The sequence below is a fragment of the Eschrichtius robustus genome, chromosome 6 (assembly GCF_028021215.1).
Source record: "Eschrichtius robustus isolate mEscRob2 chromosome 6, mEscRob2.pri, whole genome shotgun sequence".
NCBI lineage: Eukaryota > Metazoa > Chordata > Mammalia > Artiodactyla > Eschrichtiidae > Eschrichtius > Eschrichtius robustus.
Genome location: NC_090829.1, coordinates 73818068 through 73844394, shown reverse-complemented (window position 1 = coordinate 73844394; position 26327 = coordinate 73818068). Strand labels below are relative to the sequence as shown.

At 34.7% G+C, this 26327-nt stretch overlaps 1 protein-coding gene across 12 annotated transcripts in view; it reads right to left on the bottom strand.

Annotated features, from left to right (window-relative positions):
- The window catches only part of DLG1 (discs large MAGUK scaffold protein 1), a 288831-nt gene that overhangs the window by 97699 nt on the left and 164805 nt on the right, over window positions 1-26327 (bottom strand). For 11 of the 12 annotated variants that reach the window (XM_068546486.1, XM_068546482.1, XM_068546488.1 and 8 more), the window contains 6 exons: window positions 25163-25213; window positions 22520-22644; window positions 20330-20499; window positions 19040-19176; window positions 15110-15254; window positions 2854-2974 (listed from right to left, as the gene is read on the bottom strand). In XM_068546486.1, coding sequence (XP_068402587.1) covers window positions 2854-2974; window positions 15110-15254; window positions 19040-19176; window positions 20330-20499; window positions 22520-22644; window positions 25163-25213 — 749 coding nt within the window. Of the gene's footprint in view, window positions 1-2853; window positions 2975-15109; window positions 15255-19039; window positions 19177-20329; window positions 20500-22519; window positions 22645-23891; window positions 23987-25162; window positions 25214-26327 lie in introns of those variants that run through there. The other variant, XM_068546494.1, reaches the window with a different exon arrangement.

Genomic DNA, 26327 nt, shown 5'->3' with positions numbered 1-26327 from the left:
AGATGCTCAACATCATTAGGCACTAGGGAAATGCATCAACATCACAATGAGATACGTCTCACCTACAACAATGGCTATAAAACAAAACAAAAGAGAAAAAACAAATGTTGCTGAAGATGTGGAGAAACTGGAATCCTCATATATTGATGGTGGGAATGTAAAATGGGGTGGCTGCTACAGAAAACAGTTAGGTGGTTCCTCATGAACCTAAACATAGTTACCATATGACCCAGTAATTCCACTTCTAGGTATGTATCTAAAGGAACTAAAAGCAGGTATGCAAGCAGCTATGTGCATGCCAGTGTTTATCCCAGCATTATTCACAATACCCAAAAGGTGGAAACAACCCAAGTGTTCATCAACAGATGAATGGATAAACAAAATGTGGTACATACATATAATGAAATGTTATTCAGCCATAACCAGAAATGAAGTTCTGATACATGCTACAACATGTATGAATCTTGAAAACATCATTATGCTAAGTGAAAGAAGCCAGATACAAAAGGTTATTATAAGATTCCACTACATGAACAATTTAGAATATGCAAATTCAGAGAGACAAAATGTAGATTAGAAGTTACCAGGAGGGCTTCCCTGGTGGCGCAGTGGTTGAGAATCTGCCTGCCAATGCAGGCGACACGAGTTCGAGCCCTGGTCTGGGAAGATCCCACATGCCGCGGAGCAACTAGGCCCGTGAGCCACAACTACTGAGCCGGCGCGTCTGGAGCTTGTGCTCCGCAACAAGAGAGGCCACGACAGTGAGAGGCCCCCGCTTGCCACAACTAGAGAAAGCCCTCGCATAGGAACGAAGACCCAACACAGCAAGCAAGCAAGCAAGCAAGCAAGAAAGAAAGAAAAGAAAGAAAAGAAAGAAAAGAAAGAAAGAAAGAAAGAAAGAAAAGAAAGAAAGAAAGAAAGAAAGAAAGAAGCTTTCATTTAAAAAAAAAAAAAAAAAAAAAAGAAGTTACCAGGAGCTGGGAGAACAGGGAAATGTGGAATTACTGCATAACGGTTATAGAGTTTGTCTGAGGTGATGAAAAGGGTTTCTTTTCTTTTTTTTTGCTGCGCCATGCGGTATGTGGGATCTTAGTTCCCTGATCAGGGATCAAACCCTCGCCCCCTGCATTGGAAGCGTGGAGTCTTTTTTTTTTAAACATCTTTATTGGAGTATAATTGCTTTATAATGGTGTGTTAGTTTCTGCTTTATAACAAAGTGAATCAGCTATACATATACATATATTCCCATATCTCCTCCCTCTTGCGTCTCCCTCCCACCCTCCCAGGTGGTCACAAAGCACCTAGCTGATCTCCCTGTGCTGTGCAGCTGGGAAGCATGGAGTCTTAATCACTGGATCACCAGAGAAGTCCTGAACAGGGTTTGGAAAAAGATAGTGGTGTTGGTCATAAACATCGTGAATGCAATTAATGCCACTGAATCGCAATTTGAAAATGGTTACAATAGCAAATTTTATGTTATATATATTTTACCACAATTTAAAAAATTTATAATGTAATATACTAAAAAATTACTGTGTTGTACATTTTAAATGGTAAACTGTATGGTTTGTAAATCATATCTCAATAAAGCTGTTAAAAAATGAACTTTAGAATTATTAACTGTATGTTGGGATTTCTTTTATTTTCTCTTTTTATTGGTAATGTGATATAATCTCTGAAAAATTGTTTAGGGTTAAATTGTGGAGAACTTCTAATATGAAGTAAAGATATCTGTACTTCATTATCTGGGCAAAGGAGTATAATGATCAAAAGGGAGTGATAAAACACTCACCATTTAGGAAGACATATTCAATAATCAACTGCCTGATTTTTATAGAAGAATACAGAAAACAGGTAGGCCTGTTGTGTAATACTACAGAGTCCAACAAATACTCTAGACAAGAGATATATGTAGCGAAAAAAGATGGGGAATAGCAATCAAGATGCTAATATGACATATTTTTAATTTGAAAAATATGCTGATTAAAGACTAGATAAGCCATTAACTACTTCCTCTTTACTTCTATAAATAAGCAGTATTAGAAAATAACAGCAACAATAAAACGACCATGATAGGTCAGTATACTAGCACAGCCTAAAGATTAACAGCCTTGAAAATTCACACCACAAACATATAATCACAAACACTATTCTTTCCGGTAATTTTCATCCTAAAACAATTACTGAGCACCTATTAAATTAAGTTCTCAATATTGCTAACTCCTGAAGAAGAGGATAAAGACAAACACCCCTATCTGACATTTAAGAGATCACTGCTTAGAGTCAGGAGTCTGACAAATAAAGAATAATTATGATTATAAAGGTTCAAAAATAATAATGCTAACAATAATACAATTAATAAAAACATAAAATGACATGAATTGGCATACATTTAACATTAAATGCTATAATATGAAATACTTCTACAAAATTTACTTCTACAAAAGCTATAAAGCAAACTGTTCAAACATAATATCATATTACTATGTTAAATAATGTGAAAAAGATCTAAAATATTTTTTCACTTTTTTTCCCACTTAGATGAGAGTTTTTTGGGGAATAAAAAGACAGTTAATCTAAAAAACTGTTAGTGAGTAACGTTAGTAATGTTAGATGGAAGTAAATTTTAGGTGTCAGAATAAATAGCAACATTAAAAAAAAGCAGTGATTTATTTGTAATATATTTTTACACTTATGGCCCTTCAATGAACCCTCCAATAAAAAAAAATAAGGTTTAAGTTCATTATCTGTTAATAAAATTAGTCCTGAAAACTGTGATTATCTTAGTTGGCTAATTATAACTCCATCTAATAGTTGGCTTTATGTAAGAAGGATGACTATTCAGTTCGTTACCTTGTAATTTCATCATCTCCAAGCACTGCTTTTGAAACAGGTGAATATCTGGCTGGTGATGCTGGTGTCTGGCCCAAGTAGGAAGATGTGCTAACATGGTTATCAACAGGCTGAGAAGAAGCTTCAAAATAAAGTAAGTAAAAAAACACTTGAAAAAGGAAACATACCATTCAGTACCACATTTGTGGATTATCAGTTTCAAAGTTAATTAATGTATAATTCATATTCGCTCATTTATATAATAGAATTTGGTAGAGAAAATTTATTTATTAGGTAAAAAAATTAGAGAAGCTCAAGTTTCCAGGTAAAAACTAGTTTAGAAATTCAGATCAGTAAAGCAAACTTATTCCATTTGGTTTCTCTGAGAAAACAGAACTAAAAAGGAGTTTAGTTTTACAGTAACTGGAGTTACAGTAACTGATTTGCACAATGAAATCCAGGAAAGATTATTCAAAAGACTGTCATAGGAAAGACTGAACCAAATCAGTCTTAAGTACAATAACTTTATTTTTCTAAGAAGTTATTTTGCAGATTAATGTTTTTAGAAAGTATATATGGCTGACCCCTGAACAACATGGGGGTTAGAAGCACCGACCCTCCAAAAAATTGAAAATGCACATATAACTTTATAGTTGGGCCTCCATATCCATGGTTCTGCATCCACAGATTCGGCTAACTGCAGATCTTTAGTACGTGCTGAAAAAAATCCACGTATAAGTGGACCCACATAGTTCAAACCCATGTTGTTCAATGATCAACTGTATACTCAAAATCTGATTGTGAATAACGAAAACCAAAAGCTTAAAAATAGGTGCAAAAAGACTATGCTTGACAAAGTTTTAGAATAAATTGAGGGACTTCTGGTTTCCAGCTTGGCATATAAGAAGCTTTGAGTCATTACTCTGTCCTAACAACAACTAAAAAGGTGAACAAACTGAAAAATCAACAACCCTTCTTAGATGCTTAAAATAGAGGTCATAGGGCAAAACACTGTCCCCCAAATTAAGGAGACTGACAGGTGAATACAGAAAATCATAACTTACTAGAGCAGAAATCTCTGTGGTAACAAGTGCTGGGGTAGAGTAACCTGAACTGTAATTAACAAATTGTTGGGGGCTCAGTGTGGACGACTTTGGGAGTCAAAAACTCCAGGGGGACCCCATCATCAGGGACCCCACATTTTTGTGAGTTTTACCTCCTAGAACTCTACAGGTTCTCACAGTGAATACTGGAGAAAAATTCTGTCATGCTTCTGGCAGGAGGAGGGGAAAAGGAACCATTTTGAAATATATTAAAAGCATCTTGTTCTTCTTAACAGTCTGTCCTCAGAAGAAACTATTTAACCAGAGCCTCACCTGCTGGGGTTAGGGAAATAACCAAATCTAGCCAATTCTAGCCATCCTGTCCTAAGGGAGCAGAACAGGGGAGAATACTGAGAAGCACTGTGAAGAGCACTGCAGAGGCACAAGGTCACTAAGAGACTGAGACTTAATCACAGGCCTATTCAACACTCTTCCACTCCAACACCTTATCACCATATTACTAAAGGCCTATTTACAGCAGTTCCTTTTATCCAGTACATCATGCCTGGCTATCAAGAAAAAATTACAAGACATACAAAAGGCAAAAACACAGTTTGAAGAGACAGAGCAAGCATAAGAGCCAGACTCATATATGGCAGTGATGTTGGAATTATCAGACCAGGAATTTGAAACAATAATGATTAATGTGCTAATGGCTCTAATGGATAAAGAACACAGTATGCAAGAACAGATGGGCAATACAAGTGGAGAGATGAAAACTCTAAGAAAGAAACAAAAAAAAAAATACTAGAGATCAAAAACTCTGTAACAGAAATGAAGAATGTCTTTGATGAGCTACTAGTAGTCTGGACATGGTTGAGGAAAGAATCTGAGCTTGAGGATATCTCAATGGCAACCTCTAAAACTGAAAAGCAAAGAGAAAAAAATGGCTGGGGGGAAAAAAACCAGAACAGAATATCCAAGAACGGTGGTAGAACTACAAAAGGTGTAACATATATGTAATGGGAATACCAAAAGGAGAAAAAGGAGAGAAAGGAATAGAAGAAATCTCTGAAACAATAATGATGAGAATTTCCTCCAATTAATGTCAGACACCAAACCATAGATCTAGGAAGCTCAGAGAACACTAAGCAGGTTAAATGCAAAGAAAAGTTACACCTAGGCATATCTTTTTCAAACTACAGGAAAAAAAAAAAGGAAGAAAAGCCCTAAAAAAAGTCATGGGAAAAAAACCTCACCTTACTGATAGAGGTGCAAGGTAAGAATTACATATGACTTCTCCTCAGAAACCATTCAAGCAAGACAGTGGAGTGTTAAGAGAAAAAACCCACCTGTGAAATTATCCTTCAAAAGTGAAGAACAAAGACTTCCTTAAACAAACAAAAATTGAGGGAATATTTATTGCTAGTAGATCTGCCTTTTGAAATGTTAAAAGAAGTTCTTTAGAGAGAAGGGAAGTTAGTAGGTCAGAAACTCAGTTACACAGAAAGAAAGGAAGAGCACTGATGAAGGAATAAGCAAAGGTAAAATAAAACTCATTTTTCTTATTTTTCTTATTCCTGATTGATCTAACAAATAACACTTTGTCCAAAACAATAGCAATACTGTATTCGACTATGTCTGTATATATGTTTATGTATAAATGAAATGAATGCCAGCAATGATACAAGGGATGGGAGGGAGGAATTAGGATTATTTTGTTATTATAAGGAACTCACACTACCCGTAAAGCTGTACAGTGTTACCTCAAAGTGGAATTAGATTACTATACATGTATATTGCAAACTCTAGGGCAACCATTAAAAAAAAGTAAAAGAGAATGTAACTAATACACTTAGAAAGGAGAGAAAATAGAATCACGCAAAATGCTTAATTAAAGCCATAAAAGGCAGGAAAAAAATGGATGACAAATACAGGAGCAAAGAACAGGGCAACAAACAGAAAAGAGTAGCAAATATCATAGACATTAATCCAACTATATCAATAATCACTTAGAACATCAATGCCCTAAATGCACCAATTCAAAGACAGATACTGTCAGAGTGGGTCAAGAAACCAAGACCCAAGATATACTGTCTACAAGAAAGCCAATTTAAATATAAAGGTCTATATATTAAAAGTAAAAGGATGGAGAAAGATATACCATGCTAACACTAATCAAAAGAAAGCAGGAGTAGCTATATTAATTTCAGACAGAGAAGACTTCCAAGTAAGGAAAATTATCTGGGTTAAAGAAAGGCATTTCTTAATGATAAAGTGATCAATTCTCCAAGAAGACATAATAATCTTTAACACCCAACAACAAAGTGTCAAACTATGTGAGGCCGAAACAGGTAGAACTGAAAGGAGAAATAGATTAATCCACACCTCTTTATCAGAAATGAACAAATACAAGTACAGGTTTCTGGTAACTGACTGTACTGCTGAACTGAATGAATAAGCATTTTCAGAACTCTAATGAAAAACTGATGAACTCATAAAAGTGCTAACAAAAGATCAAGATGAAAAAAAAAATTTAATTACATGGGACTGAGTGAACTGATGAGGATGAGTATAATTTTTGTGACTTTCTGTCTGAATTAAAAAAAAAAAAAAATCCAACAAGGACTCAGAGGCAAAGAATATACAAATCAATTTTCACTGCAAAGTAAAGGAGCTGTTACAGTGGAGGATTACTGGACTGAATGTCAATATTATGACATAGTATGAGTGTGTTTCATGTTTGGTAATTGCAATCATTGTTGCTTTTGTTGTGGTCATCCATGTACAATGCTTGGTGTCAGTCTATTTATCTCTTGTAAAAATAAAATACAGTGTGTGTGTGTGAAAAAAAAAAAAAAGAGGCTATGTTCTAAGAAACTATAAACTGCATGATTAAGTAGATATTCCTGTATTACAGAATGTTACTTTATAACCTTTCTCTGTTAAAATGTGCTAATTATAAGCAGAAGACAAGATTGTTTTGATTTTTAAAATTCAGCTTTTGTTTAACACATTTCATTTACTATGCAGTGCTTCTGATTCTAACATTTTACAAAGATGAGTTGTTGGAAAATTTTATACCTGGAGTGTGGAAATAAACTATGTATTACTTTTGGTGAAAAAAAAAAAAAAAAAAAAAGAAATGAACAAATATAGCAGGCAGAAAATCAGGAAGGATATAGCTGAACTCAGTAACATCACTAATCAATTGGATATGATGGACACCTATAGACTACTTCATCCAACAACAGCAGAACACATATTTTTCTTAAGCTCCCACATAACATTCACCAAGATAGACCATGTTCTGGGCTATGAAACATAGCACTTAACAAATTAAACCTTAACAAATTAAAAAAAAAATAGAAATCATACAATGTCCGTTCTCAGACCACAGTGAAATTAAACTAGAAATCAATAACAATATGATAGCTAAAAATCCGCCAATACATGGTGATTAAATAACACAAACACACTCCTAAATAACGCTTAGGTCAAAGAAGAATCTCCGGAGAAATTAAAAAAATGTTTTGAACTAAATGAAAATGAAAACACAACCTATTGAAATCTGTGGGATACAGCAAAAGCAGTGCTTAGAGGGAAATTTATAGTATTGAATGCATATATTAGAAAAAAAAAGAAAGATCTAAAATGAATCATCTTAGCTTACACCTGATAAAACTAGAAAGAGAAGAGTAAATTAAATTCAAAGTAAGCAGGAGGAAAAAAATAATAAAAAATTAGAGCAGAAATCAATGAAATTAAAAACAGGAAATCTGGGCTTCCCTGGTGGCGCAGTGGTTAAGAATCCACCTGCCAATGCAGGGGACATGGGTTTGAGCCCTGGACCAGGAAGATCCCACATGCCGTGGAGCAATGAAGCCTGTGCACCACAACTACTGAGCCTGGGCTCTAGAGCCTGCGTGCCACAACTACTGAAGCCCACGCGCTTAGATCCCGAGCTCTGCAACAAGAGAAGCCACCGCAATGAGAAGCTCACGCACTGCAACAAAGAGTAGCCCCTGCTCGCTGCAACTAGAGAAAGCCTGCGTGCAGCAAGGAAGACCCGACGCAGCCAAAAATAAATAAATAAAATAAATAAGTTAAAAATAAATAAATAAAACAGGAAATCAACAGATTAAAAAAATCAATAAAACCAAAAGTTGGTTCTTTGAAAAGATCAATAAAATCAATAAGCCTCCAGCCAGGCTAACTAAGAAAAAAAGAGAGAAGACAGAAATGAAAGAGGGCACATCACTACAGATTCCATGGCAATTAAAAGAATAGTAAGTACTATGAAGAACTCTATGCCCGCAGATTTGATAACCTAGATGAAACGGACCAATTCCTTGAAAGACACAATCTGCCAAAACTCACAAAAAAGAAACAGGCAATCTGAACAAGCCTATATCTATCAAAGAAATTGAATCAATAATGATAACCTTCAGTGGTGAGTTCTACCAAACTTTTAAGAAAGGAATTACACCAATTCTCTATAACTTCTTCCAGCAGACAGAAGCCAAGGGAATACTTCTTAACTCACTCTATGAGGCCAGCATTATCCTAACAAAACCAGACAAAGAAATCATAAGAAAAAAACCCTCTAGAACAACATCGCTCATGAACATAAATGGAAAAAGCTTCAACAAGACATTAGCAAATCAAATCCAACAATATATAAAAAGAATTATATACCACAAGCATCTGGGATTTATCCCAGGTATGCAAGGCTGGTTCAACATTCAAAAAACAATATGATCCATCACAACAACAGGTTAAAGAAAAGTCACATAATCATATCAATAGATGAAGAAAAAGCATTTGATAAAATCCAAAATATCAATTTATAAGAAAATCTCTCAGTTAACTAGGAATAGTGGGGAGTATTGTCAACCTGATCAAGAATACTCTACAAAAATCCTACAGCTAACAATACTTAATGGTGAGGAGCTTGAAGCTTTACCACTAAAATTAGGAGCAAGTGAAGGATGTCTTAGTTAATGCATTAACATAGGAAAAGGAAACAAAAGGTATGTAGATTGAGAAAGAAGTAATAAAACTGTCTTTGTAGATGTCATGATTGTCTATGTAGAAAATCTGAAAGAACTGACAAAAAAACTCATGGAACTAATAAGCAATTATAGCAAGGTTGCAAGATACAAGGTTAATACATAAAGTTGACTGCTTTCCTGTGTACCAGCAATGAACAAGTGAAATTTGAAATTAAAAACACACTACCATTTACATTAGCATCCCCTAAAATGATATACTTAGGTATAAATCTAACGATCTACGTGAGCAAAACTACAAAACTCTGATGAAAGATATCAAAGAAGAACTAAATAAATCGAGAGAGAGACTATGTTCATGGATAGGAAGCCTCAATACTGTCAAGATATTAGTTCTTCTCAACTTGATATACAGATTCAATGCAATCCCAATCAAAATACCAGTAAGTTACTTTGTGGATATTGTCAAACTGATTGTAGAGTTTATATCGAGAGGCAAAACACCTAGAATAGACAACCCAATAATGAAGCAGAACAAAGTTGGAGGGCTGATACTACCTGAGTTCAAGACCTCCTAAAAAGCTACAGTAATCAAGACAGTGTGATATTGGCAAAAGAAAAGGAAAATATTAGATCAATGGAACATAACAGAGAATCTAGAAATAGACTCATATATAGGCAACTGATCATTGATAAAGGAGCAAAGGCAGTCTTTTCAACAGATGTTATTAGAACAACTGGACATCCACATGCAAAAAAAAAAAAAAAAAAGAATCTAGATATAAACCATGTGATAATTAACTCAAAATGGATCACAGACATAGTAAAACCCCAAACTATAAAAATTCTAGAAGATAACACAGGAGAACATCTTGATGATCTTGGGTTTGGCAATGGTTTTTTAGATACAACACAAAAGGCACGATCCATGAAAGAAAACTGACAAGATAGACCTCATTAAAATTAAACATTTCTGCTCTGTGAAAGACACTGTCTAGTGAATGAAAAGACAAGCCACAGACTGGGAGAAAATATCTGGAAAAAATATATGTGATAATGAACTTTAGCCAAAATATGCAAAGAGCTCTTAAACTCAACAAGACAATAAACAATCCAATTTAAAAATGTGCCAAAGGCTCTTAACAGACACCTCACCAGAAAAGACATACAGATGGCAAATAAGCATATGAACAGATACTCCTTATCATATGTCATCAAGGAAATGCTTATTAAATCAATGTGATACTGCTGAATAACTATTAGAATGGCTAAAAACCAGAACACTGATAACACAAAATGCTTGTGAGGATGTGGAGTAACAGGAACTTTCATACATTGTTGGTGGGAAAGCAAAATGGTACAGCCACTTCGGAAGACAATTTGGCTGTTTCTTATAAAACTAAACATATTCATACCATACGATCCAGCAATTGCAGTCCTTGGTTATTTGCCCAAAGGAGTTAAAAACTCATGCACATTACTATGTGAAAGAAGGTTTGTTTGTTTTTTTCAAACATCTAGGCCTTCTTTAATTCAAAAGTTTGTGGAAAACTTTAGCCTGTGCTATATTTTAATATATTTACTGAATTGTTATCTCAAATTTGACAAAATCAGCAGAGGGCTTAATTAATTATTTTAATTGTTTTTAAGGAGTTTGAGGCTTTTTGGTGTAATTTGGGTATTTCAATTGGACATATGTGATATATTCAATGCCATTTTGTGAGTTTCAGGTAAATTGGAAATGTTAATCAAATTATCTAAAATGTATTTTATGAAAAGTAAAATATGACATATTTGTTTTTTGTTTTTAATTTTTATTGGAGTACAGTTGATTTACAATGTTGTGTTAGTTTTAGGTGTAAAAAGTTAAGATTTTAAAAGGCTACATACTGTATGGTTCCAACTACATGACAGTCCGGAAAAGGCAAAACTATGGAGGCAGTAAAATGATCAGTGGATGCCAGAGGTTAGAGGGGAAGGAGGGATGAATAGGCAGTGCACAGGATTTTTAGGGCAATGAAGCTACTCTGTATGATACTGATAGTGGGTACATGTCATTATACATTTGTCCAAACCCATAGAATGTACAACATTAAGAGTGAACCCTAATGTATACTATGGGCTTTGGATAATGATGTGGCAATGTAGGGTCATCAATTGTAACAAATGTACCACTCTGGTAGATGTTGGTAATAGGAGAGGCTATGCAGGTGGGACATTTCTGTACCTTTGCTTAATACTTCTGTGAACCTAAAATTGCTCTAAAATATAAAGTCTATTAAAAAAAAAAAGAACGTGCCCTGACACCAGCTCATATCTGTCAACCCAATTTATAATTATTCTTTTTAATGCACCATAAAAGAATGGAAACCTGGTAAAAAACAGGAATAAAAAATAAGCAAACATTATTGGTTCATTTCAATAATAAAAAACATCATTATAGTTCATCGACTGTAATTCTAGTGAGAGCTAAGAACAGAAAATTATAAAGCTATTCCTGACCCAGGTAAGCAACACATTTCAGTTGTAACTTCCAAAAGCACAACACATCTGGATTATGTGCATTATTATCAAAACACACAGAAACAATATTTAACTTTCTTGAGGTATTAACTATGATAGAGTTACTAGGCATTTCAAAATCTAGCTGTATATTTATTATTTAACCATGAATCTCTTCTTTCACTACATTAGCGAGTGCCTTCTATGCACAAAGCATTATAACACCCACTGGGAAAACAAAAATGCAAGGATCATTACTTCAAATTACTATAGTGGCCAGATAGGTTACATATATGAGTGAAGTAACCTGCGTGAAAGACAGTAGGTAGTGACTGGAAGTATGGTGTACTGGAAACAATTATGTGCTATCAAAGGGAGACAGCATCTATACATCTCTTTCTGTAATCATACAAAAAGGAAAAAGTCTATAATGTCTATTAATAGTATAGGGCTTAGAAGTCCAGAGCCATCTTTGATTTTGTACGTTTGCAGTCTCCAATAGCAATTTCTTCCCGTCCAATTCATGTATAAGACACTCTTCTGCATTTGAGGCAAAGGATTTTCTACCAATGGCTCTTCTGAAGTCCAAAGTCTTTCTTGGGTGATATGTAAGAATATCTGTTGATTTTCAAGGGAACCAGCATGTTGCCCTAAAGCAACAGACATGCATGTGAACCATTATAATCACTGGCCATTTCAAGTCCAGAGTTTACTGAATTTTTACTCAAATTTCTTTGCTGCATTATCAAGTTTGGCTGAAACAAACAAACAAAAAAACCCAACTGGACAAGAAATTCAGTCAACTGCTCAAGCCAGAAAATGTACCTTTTCCCTACCATATCCAGACTGTGCCTTTATTCAATGGACCTTTTCTGAAGGAGTCATTCTCACATGTAAGGCATAGTATCTCATACGGCAGGAACTAAAAATTAATGTTCCTGTCAAAGAAATGACTGCCTAAAGAATGATTAGTTAAAACAGTGCTATTTCCTATAGCCCAAATCCTAAGTAAAAAGATTCCTCAGAGAACTACAAAACAAGGGAGGCTAAATTATTGTCCTTAGATATCAAGATTAATGACCCAAACCCTCCAAAGTTTAGGAAAGAAGCCAAGTGGAAGAGCTTAAAGTAAAAGCAGGAAGAGAGCAGTGGCCAAATCAGAAGTTTAACAAGGCCTTCCACCTGAAGAGAATATAAATTGAAAGTGAAAAGATATATAAATGCAAAAGCATGAGAATTTTAATATCATCAAAGAAACTATGTTCTCTATTAGATCCGATGAACTTTTTTTTTTTTTTTCTTCAGTAATAAACCTCCTTTTATTCCTGGGTACCATATTTTGGCTATTATCCATATGTGGATTACAGCTATAAGAGTGTGACCCCATCTGAGATTTACAGTCATAACTTAAACTACAATTCTGTGCTTTTCTCCAGGCATGTTCTGCTTTTTAGGGAGCAAGAATGGATGAAGACAGCAGGTTGAACCAGGGTTGGGATTCTGCCAGTAAAGATGGAGAGGGCAAGAAAGTAGAAGATATATGCAACGAAGTGAATATCACAACAAACCAAGGAGGCTAAGTTAAAAAAAAGTAGACAAGTAGAAACACAAGGGGACAACCAAGTAATGGTGTCAAATGATTGAAGGTCAAAATGAGGATGAATTGTTAGAACAGGAGTAAATAAACTGATGGATGTAGTCAGAGAATGGGATGATTTAAATCAAGATGTTGGAGGTGGTGAAGGTATTGACGATGATAAGATCTAAATTATTGTCTTGGAAGCAAGTATCTGAGTTGGAGTGGAGGGCAGGAGAGCTAGAAAGAAAGAGATCAACAAAGAAGCCAGGTTGTTGAATGAATCAGTGTGCATTTTGGCTGGACATCACTAAGAATGACAATGTGAATGTGTATCAAAGGACAATGGGCCCGACACTAAAATCTTCAGTGACTAAAGCCAGATTGATGAGGAGGAAACTACATGACTAACAACATAAGGGACAGGCAGGTAAGTTGAATAGTCTGATGGCAAGGGCTTCACAAGAGCTGACAGGTAAAAATCATTTATGTAAAAAGTTTTCAAATACAAATGCTTTTTAAAACACACATAATAAGTTACTTATGAATTGCGTCTATAGTATGAGCAAGGACTGAAAGTGTACAACAAAATTCATAAGAAGAGAAACAGAAGTTGAACTAGCAAGGTAAACTTCAACTTTTTCATAATATTCTATTAGTTTAATAACAGATGGAAAAAAAGGGACGAAATATCCTACGTATGCCTATAGGGAAAACAATTAATCATTATTTACTACTCTTTAGGACTAGCTCTCCCATTTTTTAAATGTCATATTATCTTATATAAAAAGAGATTATTCAATAAAAAGTAACATTTTTTCCAGTTCAACATATTTTTAAGAAGCAGCCTGGCTATTTGTATATTTGGCCATAATCAGGATGCCAATTCTCAATCTGTGGAACAACTGGGACATAGCTGTCTTGAACAGATAAAGCAGCATAATAAATAAGATTAATATTTAAATTGGTGAATAAAAGAGCTTATCATTGAATTTGCATCTCCTAATAACAAATACAAATAATACATCAAGCCCTTATTTAAAGCTTCTGTGAAAGACCAAATATATGGAATTTTAAACAAGTAGTAAAGTTCTTTTCTGACACAAATGATGTATAAGACATCATCTCTGTCCATTAAAAAGACTGAATACTGTTAAGAAAATAATTCAGTTATACTTGAGTAATTAATGAATCAATGAGCAGATAATGAAGATGCATCACTGGAGGACAGTATATACACTTTAAAATATAATTTGTATTTAGCTTCTAATGATTAATCATTGTAATGAACTTCGACATTTTAAAACTGGAAACATTGCCACTTACAAAATCACAAATATCTTTAAAATTCTACAATTTTAAAAAAGGAAAACTTGGAAAAGCAGATTATAGAGTACATTTATGATCTTTATTACACATGGATGATTCTAGTATTGACTCAACATACCAAACAAATAAAACTTTCAGTTTTCAACCAACATGAACACATTAAGAATATATTTAAATCTCATCTCGGCTTGTACACTAAAAAAGAAAATCAAATAGGAAACTTAAAATTACCTAAGTACTTTCATTGCATTTCATTTCTAGGCAATACAATTGTACTGTGCACGAACAGAGTTAGGTGATATACTAAGAGCTTGAAGTACAAAGATATTATCTGTGCTCACACAGTTGAGAGTATAGAAAAGCCCAAGTTTTACAAATATTTTAAGTTACTGTTTCTCAAAGTGCAGCCCATGAACCAGCAGCATCAGAAGCATCAGAATTGCCCTGCTTGTTAAAAGAATTAATTGCTTGTTAAAGTATATTTCTGTGCTCCATCCAAAAATTATTAGAACAAAACAGGAAGCCACATTACTTGCAAATATCTTTGGTGACTGTTACTTATATAAAAGTTTGAGAATGAATGCCTTAAATGTTAAAAGTAATTACTGCTATGAAATTACAGGTGAAAAGGTGAAAAAGCCATCTCCACTTATTATTATGAAGATTCTGACTTAAAATTGCTTTTTTAAAATGGTTAGGTTAAAATGCTTTATAGTTCTTTTAAAAATATTTGTATAATGTTCAAACTTTATATTGGGAAACTTCATTAAAATACATCACATCTAAGGAAACAAGATTTAAGCAAACAGACTTACAGTTGGTGATATCAGGTGGTGCATAGCCATCATTCATATACATACTTGTGGGTTTTGCCACTTTCAAAAAAACAAAATCAGATGTGTTCTTTAAGGCAGTTACTGCTTCTTCATGAGTAACTTCTTCTAAACACACACTATTCACCTAAAAGAAAATCCCAAAAGTTTTACTTCTTCCTTCCCACTTGGAACGTCATTTTTTTCCCCCCTTATTGCTCTGGGTAGAATCTTCGGTACAATGTTGAATAGGAGTGGTAGTTTGTGTCTTTCTAGGACTTTGCCCATTTCATCTAAGTTATCTAATGTGTTGGTATAGAGTTATTCATAAATAAAAGTATTCCCTTATGTTCTCTCTTTCATTCCTACTTTTAGAAATGTGAGTCATTTTTTTTTTTTTTCTTGGTCAGTCTAGCTAAAGGTTTGTCAATTTTGTTGATCTTTCCTAAGACCCAAGTTTTGGTTTTGTTGATCTTCTCTACCAACATAGACAACATGGTTGTCCTATTTCCTATGTTGTTAATTTCTGTTCTAATCCTTTCTCTTCTGCTAGCATTAGGTTTAGACTGCTCCTCTTTTTGGTAAACAGTTTTTTTAAAAAAGAAATAAAACACTATAAATGTTTCTAGTGTTTTAAATTACAGTGCACTAAACAAATGTTCATTTTAGTATATTTTCCATTTCCCTAATATGTGACTTTATAATCGACTGCAGGAGACTTTTAAATGTTTTGATGAAAACTTCTAAAGGTCACAGAACAATCCTGACTTTCCCCACTGATTACAAATAATGCTTCACAGGATTTCAACTGCATGGTCATTTTTATGGTCCCACCCTACTGTGTACAGTGAGGACTTGCTGCATTTTGAAATACACAACTGTGGTATACTGTTCTTCTGATGGCCTGAAATGAGACATTAGTAACTGTGATGCAAAGAGAGGATTAATAAATGCCACACATTAGAGCTGTCTTCTTGGAAAGCTCACTCTGGCATGTCCCTCTTGGAACCTGGCTACCATTTTGTGAGAAGCTCAAGTTAGCCATGTGGACAGCCCACTGGAAAATTGAATACCTGGCTAACAGCCCCAGTTGAGTTCCTATATGACAGCCAAAACCAACCGGTCCACTGTATGTGACCCAACTTGGAGGTGGACCCCTGGGCCTAGTTGAGCCACCCCAGTAGACATTATATGGAATAAAGACAGGCTGTCCTGGCCAAACCTACCCAAATTGCAGAAGTGTAAGTAAATAAATAATTGTTGTCATTTTTAGCCACTGATTTTTGTTTTTTCTTATACAGCATTAGATAACTGATAAAAGAGCTGACAAGATTCGCTGAGGGATTCAATGTGGAGTGGGAAAGAAAGAGAATGATCCTAAAGTTTTAGACTTGGGGAAATTAGAAGGATAAAGTTCCCATTTAATGAGATGTGAAAATTATGCAAAAAGCAGAATTTTGGGGGGCAGGGTGGGGGTGGGTTGCCGTGATTTGAAAGTTCATTTTTAGATACAGTTGTACTTCGGTATCTGTGGGGGAATGATTCTATAACCCCACTACCCGCCATTACCCTCCTCGAGGATAAAAAAATTTGCAGATTCTCAAGTTCCTTATGTAAAATGGCGTAGTATTTGCATATAAGCTATGCACACCCTCCCTTATACTTTAAATCATCTTTAGATCACTTATAATACCTAATATAATATAAATGCCATGTAAATTCAAGTTTTGCCTTTTGGGAACTTTCTGGAATTTTTTTCCACCAAATATTTTCGATCTTCAGTTGGTTGAATCCACAGATGTGGAACCCATGGACACAAAGAGCCAACTGTATATTATATTTGAGATGACTCTTGAGACACAGAGAAGGAGACTGAAGTTCAGAAAACAGTACTTATTATTATCATGTACAATAAGACCCAGTAAGTTATTTGACTACCTATCAAAGAGAGAAGAGAATATGTTCAAGTATTGAGTCCTGGATCACTTCAATGTTTAGAGGTTAGGGAGAAGATGCACCAAAAAGGAGAATGAGAAGGAATGGCTGGTGAGATAAGAGGAATAGCAAGATAGAGGGTGACTATCAGGCAAACTGGAAAGAGTGTTTTAAGAAGGAAGAAGGTGTGTCAAATGCCTGATACATCAATTAAGGTGAGAATTAAGAATTGAATAATTTCAGTGGAATTATGGCAACAAAAGCCTCCCTAAACGGTAAATCAGCATGAATTTCTGGCTCCCTACCCCTAAAATTGATTCTGGAAGGATAAAGAAGACACAGTATCTAAGAAATTAAAAATAAAAGTGAGAAACGTAGTGGAGAAGGAAGGTTGTTTGGAACTGGTGTGTGTTGGTGGGGGGGGGGGTGTATGCGATGATGAGAGAGTGTTGGTTGTAGCTTGGGGGAAAGAGCGGCAAGTCATAGTTGTGAGAGGATAAGTTAGAGAGAAGCAGTTGAAGGACAGTTCCTTCCTCCTCCCTATCATTAACTCAAAAATAATTAGTTGCTCTTCCTAGCAGAACTATTAAAAAAGGGCAAATAAATAAATAGCAGATAGAGCAAATCACCATTATACCAGACTTTGTTTGTATGCCTTTTCAGATTCACTTGAGCCTACCTGTCCACTAGGCCTTGGCTGCTTGCTTAGGGGAGAGTCCTAGCTACTGCTACTCTCATATTGTCCCCTACCATTATGAGCTCTTTCAACCTTTTCTGGAGTAAAGGCTGGGCTTGGGTATGGCTGACGTGTTCCACATAGTGAGAGCTGTAACATATTAGAAGACCACATCTGACCTGTCTAGACCATGAGGCTCTAGCTCTTCTCATGACTTCTGGGTTCAGGGGAAGTGCTGTGCCAGAGTGTGGGAACTGGCTTTCCTAGCATTTGTCCAGAGGGGCTGGGTAACACAGTCGAGACCTCTAGGACAGTTAACCCCCGTGGGGGTAGACTCTAACTAACAAGAGACAAGAGACTAAAAGGGGTCAGTAGATAAAATCCTTTCTTTTCCCTTGATGGCTGGATCTAAGGTTTAGCAGTTCCACATTGCCTGCCTGGGAGACTGTCCTACATGACAAGCAATCAGCTACATTTTCTTATGAAATTATAGCCAGCTCAGAAACAAATATGTTGTATTGGCTTTCCCTCATTCTCTGCCTCACTTGTCATTTTCACTCACTCTAGCTTCTCTGAAGTTATACCTCCCAATAATACCTTAGCAGAGTAGCTTTTCTTCAGGTTTTGTTTTTCTAGGGAACATGAACTAAGACAGTTATTGATGAAGATTGGATAAATAAATTGTGATACAGTCTATAGTCCCAGAATAGAATATTATGAAGAGGGTAAATGAATAAATCTCAGTTCTAGGCAACAATATGGATAAGTCTCAGTAAAACAATATTGAGTGAGAAAAGTATTAAAAAAGACTATATACAGCACAACAGCCTTTAAAATTTTTTCAAAACAAACACTACTAAACAAAATATTTAGGAATATGTATGTGATTAAGCAATCTTTAAAAAACAAAGGAATGAGGAACACAAATTGATGATATTCTAGTTCTTGGGTTGGGTAATGACTAGCAGTTTTTACTATATTATAAATAAAATAATTGATTAATTAATTAAAGTAAGAAAGGGAAAAAGAAGGTCACACATGAACAAAGGATGATGATGTTACGAACCTAAGGATTACGACTAAACAATTCTGTGCATCCAAGCCCCTAAGCAGAATGAAAGAAAAAGAGAAGGGAGCTAGTAGAGGAAATGGTAATGGCAAATAAAGAATCATTTTTCAGGTTTTGACTAAAGCAAGGCTAGTATTCACTCATGTAAATCATGTAAATATCATTTAAACATTTTTGGCATGTAGAAATTCAGTCTGTCAGAAAAAAAAAGACATCAAAGTGATTTTTAAAACAATGGATTTCTTATACTTACTGCTAAAAGTTTATCTCCAATCTGAAGTTTACCATCTTTATGTGCTGCACCTCCTTCAATTATTTTGGTTACATAGATGCTATTATCCCCAGGAATATGCTGATTTCCAACACCTCCAGCAATGCTGAACCCAAGACCTGTATGGAAAACACTAGTTTTAGAATTTCACCAATATATGTAAACTTAAGTCCAAATGACTGAAAACTAGAAGGTGATAATTTCACCAAACTAATGTTTTTTAAAATAGAAAATAATCTATTTACCTATTTTAAAAATCCTAAGTATTTTGTAATCAGGGGCAATTACAAATGTAAGTGCTCCTATAGTTACAAATGAGTACCTTTTTACCCCCAGGTTACTTTAAAAAAAAAAAAAAATTATTTATTTAATTGGCTGTGCCAGGTCTTAGTTGCGGCACACAGGATCTTTGTTGTGCTGTGCGGGATCTTTTAGCTGCGGCATGCAGGCTCCTTTAGTTGTGGCATGCGGGGTCTAGTTCCCTGACCAGGGATCGAACCCGGGCCCCCTGCATTGGGAGCATGGAGTCTTTAGCCGCTGGACCACCAGGGAAGCCCATCCCCACCCCCACCCCCACCCCCACCCAGGTTACTTCTTAAAGTGTCTTTGTGAAATGCATTTGTTAGTTCAAAGAGATGGTGTAAAATTGCTTCACTTTTGTTTCCATCATAATTGCACTTCTTACTAACACTTTTAACACTTCCACAAGATTAAAACTGAGAAAAAAAAATTGGTGGTGGGCAGAACTAACAGCTTCAGAAATGCAGATGCTTCTCTTTTCAATATTCTATGAATTAATTTTAAGGAACTTCAATAATTCATAAATCCCATAGCTTTAACGCCAAACCTGTAGCTCTCTATGCATTTTTCCATGAAGCCACAAATTAGAATCAATATTTCCATTTATCCTCAATCCCATCCATGTTTTCAAAATTCAGATCACATCCTAACAGTCTTCATTGCAGATGTAACTACTAATGACATGATCATAAATATTTTCTTCTCTTAGCCTGTGTATCTGCATTTTATGCACTTTGTAGATTAATGATTACAAGTTAATATCAACACTACACATGACTGCAAAATGTTTGCACAGTATTCTCCTTAAGACAAAAATCAGTAGAAATGACACAGAAGTTCTAAAAATTCACTAAGTTCTGTAGATTACCAGCATTGTTAATCTTAGAATGTGTGTCATAAATAACTTCATAGTTACATTTCACTTAGAGATTTCTTACTTAATAATTTGTCTTTGTTTGATTTATTTCATACCTTTAGGACCTTTAATGAGCTTTATTTCCATTATTTTTTCTGATACTGGTTTCCGTCTTTTTACGTACAAGCGTACAATAGATCCCGCTTCTTTCAATGCTTCTACTGCTTTGCTGTGTGTCACATCACGAACATCTACTTCATTTACTCGCAATATACAGTCATTGACCCTGAGGAAAAAAAACATTAAATATTAAAAATTTAATATCAATTTTTCTCTTAGCCAGTTTTCTTTTCTTGACTAGAGAATTATTTACTAGAATTATTTATAAGAAACTGCATGTTAAACTCCAATGTATCAAAAACTCATATAAATACAAACATTTTCCAAGGGCCAGCAAAGGAAACAGTGCAAATAATAGATCATTATACAAAAATATTAAATAATAATGACAGCTATAATTTTTTTTTTGTTTTTGGCTGCATCTGGGTCTTCGTTGCTGCACGCGGGCTTTCTCTAGTTGCGGTGGGTGGGGGCTACTCTTTGTTGCAACGCATGGGCTTCTCATTGCGGTGGCGGTCTCTTGTTGGGGAGCACAGACTCTAGGCACGTGGGCTTCAGTAGTTGCAGCATGTGGGCTCAGTAGTTGCGGCACACGGGCCTTAGAGGGCGTGGGCTTCAGCAGTTGCGGTGCATGGGCTCAGCAGTTGTGGCTCGCGGGCTCTAGAGCACAGCCTCAGTAGTTGTGGTGCATGGGCTTAGTTGCTCTGCAGCATGTGGGATCTTCCCGGACCAGGGAGCGAACCCGTGTCCCCTGCATTGGCAGGCAGATTCCTAACCACTGTGCCACCAGGGAAGTCCCAACAGTTGTAATTTGTATGATTACGTGTAGAAATTAAGATATTTTAGAAAAACAGCAAATATTTATTTAGCACTAACCACATGCTAGGAACTTCTTTTAGTGTTTTAACCCTTACAACAATCTGTAAGGTAGATACATATTTATATTCCCATTTTATAGATAGGAAAACTGAGGTACAAAGTTTAAATAACTTTCCCAAGGCCACCCTGATAATGACTAACAGAGCAGTGATTCAAACATAAAAAATCTGAGGCTCAGACTGAATAACTAGCTTAAGGTCAGAGCGGCAAAATTGAGATTAATTCATTGATTTACCAAAAAATAAACTAATCTCAGTTTCAACTGCATGGTATTCATGTAGAAAACAATTAAGAAAACAAATTAAAAGATGGTCATCTCAAATTGGGCAGGGACGGGGAACAAAACAATTAAAACATTTAAAGTGATCATGATAAACTTCTATATCTAATTAACTTTCTTTAGAGAAAAGAAATTCTATATCCAAAGACAGTGATACCTTAGAGTTAGTACTATAGGTATGTTCTCCAGTGAAACAAATGGAACATACTAATTTTCACACATGAAGCACAAATAAGAGGCCAATAACAGAATCAGGAAGTAAATATTTACATTTACATGAAAGTCAAATTATTGATTTCATATCTAATTTCATTAATATACCACTTATCATATCCAGTGAGAAGTTTAGAAACTGAAAAGCTGTATAAGGCATGAATAGCCTTAAAATAAGATACTGTTTTTAACAGACCATATATAATCCTTAGTCCTAAAACTTTAGGAAACCATCACCATGTATAAAAAGCAACAAATAAGGCAACAGGAAAAGTGCCACAATCTATGGTCTAAGGAAACAACAAAGTATGCTAATGATATTTTCTGAAATGGAACACTACATTTAAACAAAAGACCAATGTTACTTACATTTATTCAATTTAGAAAATAGATTAATTTATTTAAAGTTTGCATAATCTTTACTACTCTTTGTGGTCTGGGATACCAACTCAGATATATATGATTCCCTGTACCTTAAATAAGCGTATACATGTTTCCCACCCAGAAAATAACACATTTTGTGAAGGTATTTGAACACACAATAGGAAATCTATGATTTCTATAAATTTGCTCAGAAATATTTAAACAAATTTATTATTCAAAATGCTTAACTTCTAAGATAAAATTGAATTCCTAATTGAAAACAGGGAAAATGCTTAAAGCACAATTATCTCATTCATTCATTTGATATCTGAGCATCTACCTTATGTTAGTTATTATGATAGTGTTCATTTGTATTTATTCATTGTTCAGTTTGCCTCAAGAAAAAGATACAAAGAAGATTTGGTATCACAACATAAAGTGCAAAACATACCGCAATCTTCCATCTTGGGCAGCTGCTCCCCCTGCAATTATTTTGGTAATGAAAATACTTGAGTCATCTCCAATGTGTGGGTTGTCTGTACCTCCTGCAATGCTGAAACCAAGCCCTGAATTTCCCTGGGGATAGAGGGGAAAAAAATTGACACTGAATAATAATTATCTTTATTGATAGGTTCCCGTCATTATAGGACCTAGAAACTGTACTAACATAGGGAACACACACATAAAGGCATATGTACAGGAAATATGATTTTAAATCAAGAAATATAAGGAAAGCTCTTTTTTCTCTATGAATTCAGAGGTATTACTGCTGAAAAGGTGAGGCTGATGATGTACTGAGTACTTCTGGAGTCTGGTCTACGATTCTTTCTTTAAAATTATGTGCAGTTTGTCCTTGGAGAGGTGTCACTATTAGTTCTCTTTCTTTTAGACTGCATCTTGCTCATGTTTGGTAAGGCAAATTGCTCCCAAGAGAAAAACAATGAAGTGATCCTTCTGCTGCTGTTATTTCCGAGTAGGTAATACCAATATATTATTTCAGCCTTTTTAAAAAAGGGGTACTGGGTGGTGCTTTTCTTCTGCTAACTTTGCCATCAGCTTATTTTAAAATGACCAAATTGTATGAGCTAAGTAACACTGCCATCATCCTTGATGTGTTTAACCAAGACAGCTGACCAGCAAAAGGCATTTTTTAATACTGAAAGTCCAACTGGAGAACTTAACATTGGTGTACTTTCTTGACAGCAGTCAATTTTGCCAAAGTAGCATTACTTCTTATTTTATTTACGTACTGGATTTCTGAATAATATTTTCTTTGAAGAAAGGGTTCTACTGCTACAAAAAGCAAAACTGATCTAAGCAAAGGTATTAAACGTTTATTTTTGCAAGAACGTTCTAACTTTGGTTTTCAGGTAACTCAAATAAGTGGGTATATCTGGATCTATTACTAAACTGTTTGCATTAAATAGCTTAAAATTTCACTAGACTATGACATGTCCTAAAATTCTATTTTAATAAAAAAAATTTTTCAGTCTAAACTCTTCAAGAGTTACTAGAGTATCAATAATAGTATCAATAGGTTGTATGGGGCTACCAAGTTACTCAGGTATTCGAGTTCTCTTTTTTATTTGCTTTTAAAAGAATTCAGATATAATTACAAATAACTTTGTGTAAGTTTAAGTTGTACAACATGTTGATTTGATACATTTATATAGTACAATATGATTACCACCTTAGCTTTATTTAGCTAACACCTCTATGAGGTCACATAATTGCCATTTATTTTTTGTGGTGAGAACATTTAAGATCTAGTCTCTTAGCAAATCTGAAGATTACAATACAGTATTGTTGATTATATTCACTACCTGTGCATTAGATCTCTGGAACTTATTCATCTTCTAGTTGCAAGTTTGTATACTTTAACAACATCTCCCCAATTCCTGGTACTCAAGCTCTTTAATCAGTGAAAAATACAATGTACAGTTCTGACTAAATAAAGGAATTTAAAAGGTACTGGGAAAAGATGAAAAGATGAATAAGATAAAAAGTTAGGACTATATGTCAAGAAATCTCAATAAAGCTGGGAAAAAACCAACAAAATGCCACATTAAAATGTGTACAATACATTAATACTCTATTTACTTGTAGGACTCAGTCATCCATGTCACTTGAACAGGTGGCCCAAATTTAGGTAAATAGGCAATAAAAATCTATTATCCCTCTGAGGTCTATTTTTACTCCGTTTATTCTGGCTTCAAACATAAACAAATCTAATTATCTAGGATTTTAAATATACAGACATTCAGTTACTTAGAAAATTCACTTATGCAGAGCACTTCATTTCCCAAAAATGCTGGTCAGACAAGGTGGCACTGCTAAAATACAGTATCAATTGAATGCAGATATTCTTAAGGGGAAAATACATCAAGAAAATTTACACATCTGAATTGTATCCTTAAGTTATTTTCTGACTGGGGGAATGCATAAGAAGTTTTCAATAAGGTCTTTTCCATTAAATCTATGGTTATTATCTTGCTGGGAAACAAAACTGATACAATGACCATATTACTAGGATATTAAATACTTATTTAAAATAAATATTTTATTATGTGAAACATAAATAATAAAATTTAAAACTGAGAAAAATCTGAGAAACTGTCAGTCTAGAGGAGCACAAGGAGACATCATAACTAAATGTAATGTGGTATTCCAGATGGGATCCTGGAAGAGAAAAACATAAAAAGTAAGGAAATCCAAATAAAGTACAGACTTTAGTTAATAATAATGTATCACTATTGATTCATTAGTTGAAAAAAATGTATTCTAGTAATGCAAAGATGTTAATAATAGGTGAAACTGAGTCCAGGGTAAATGGAAACTCTCTGTACTACTATTCTGTAAATCTAAAACTATGTTAAATAAAAAGTTTATTTTAAAAAAAAGGTTATTAAAGAAAAGCAGCTTGTTCTGAAACTGCCATGGCTAATTTTATACGTGGACTCATTAAAGAAACTAATATTATATGGTTCTGAAAGGTGATCTTCCTTGGATCCTATATTAAAGAGCAGTATATTTAAAGAGTTGTTTAAAGCAACAGGTTTATGCATAAAAACTTAAGATAATTAATAGTTTTTACCCTTTCAAGTGTGATTTCTTCATATTCATAATCTGCATCAGTGCCATTAACCTAATGGGGGAAAAAAGAAGTAGCACAGAAATTTAGAGTGTGAAATTCAAAATGGCAAGACATAATTTTTGCATGATTTCTTAATGAAAACCTGTTAAATGTGATAGTAATCAAATAATATAGCTTGATTTTAACAGTTTTAGGGAAGATTTTCAAGGAATGGAACAGTAGAAATGTGATTAATGAGTTGACACTCATGATATTGTGACTTTCAAATACAGAAAGGGTACATTCAGCTTTTAATACTTACTGAACTCTTGACTCTCTTCTCTGCCTTGATCTACACATCTAATCAGCTGCCAATTCTTACTGACTTAAATATTTCATTTTTTCCTGAAAACCATCACCCCTTCATTTTCATTTCTATTACCCTGCTTCAAAAGCCTTTGTTAACTCATCTGGACTACTGCAAGTGTAATCTACCTAGTCTCTTAGATTACTATTCTCCATTGCTCAAATCATTCTAATGTGTTTTACATAGATGGATCTTTATGGAGCCCATGTATAATAACATACTTGCTCCAAAATTCTCAAAAACTCTCATACAAGGCTCTGTATGAACTGACCCCAATCTATCACTCAACTTCATTCTAACACGTTTCTCACCTCTTCATGAGCCTTATATACCATCACACTTGAATGACATGCTCCTTCCTTTACATATCCTGCAAGTTCCTCCCTCCACATCTGTTACTTTATTGCTTCCTCTGTCAAATTTCAGTTACATATTTCATGTCCAACTTTGATTCACCATTCACACTCTTGCTTACACCATCCAGACCAAGCACTTTCTCTCATTCCTTCTAATTTATTCCATATCTCCTCCTGGAAGAAGTAATTCCCATAGCAAAGGCCACTGGTGAAGGGTGAATAGTCCTTGGAATCAGATTAGCTGGGACTCAAATCCTTGCTTTAACATTTCTGGTGATACAAAGCTGGGCAAAATACCCAATCTAATAAGTCAAATAGGGATTGTGATAAACTTCATCTCTAGATGCATCCCATCTTCCATCCAAAGTGCTCTTTTGCAATACGATTGAACCATCCTACCATCAAGAGATGTTATCTACTTCCCCTTCCCTCTGATCTAGGCAGGTTCTAGATGACCTCTGTT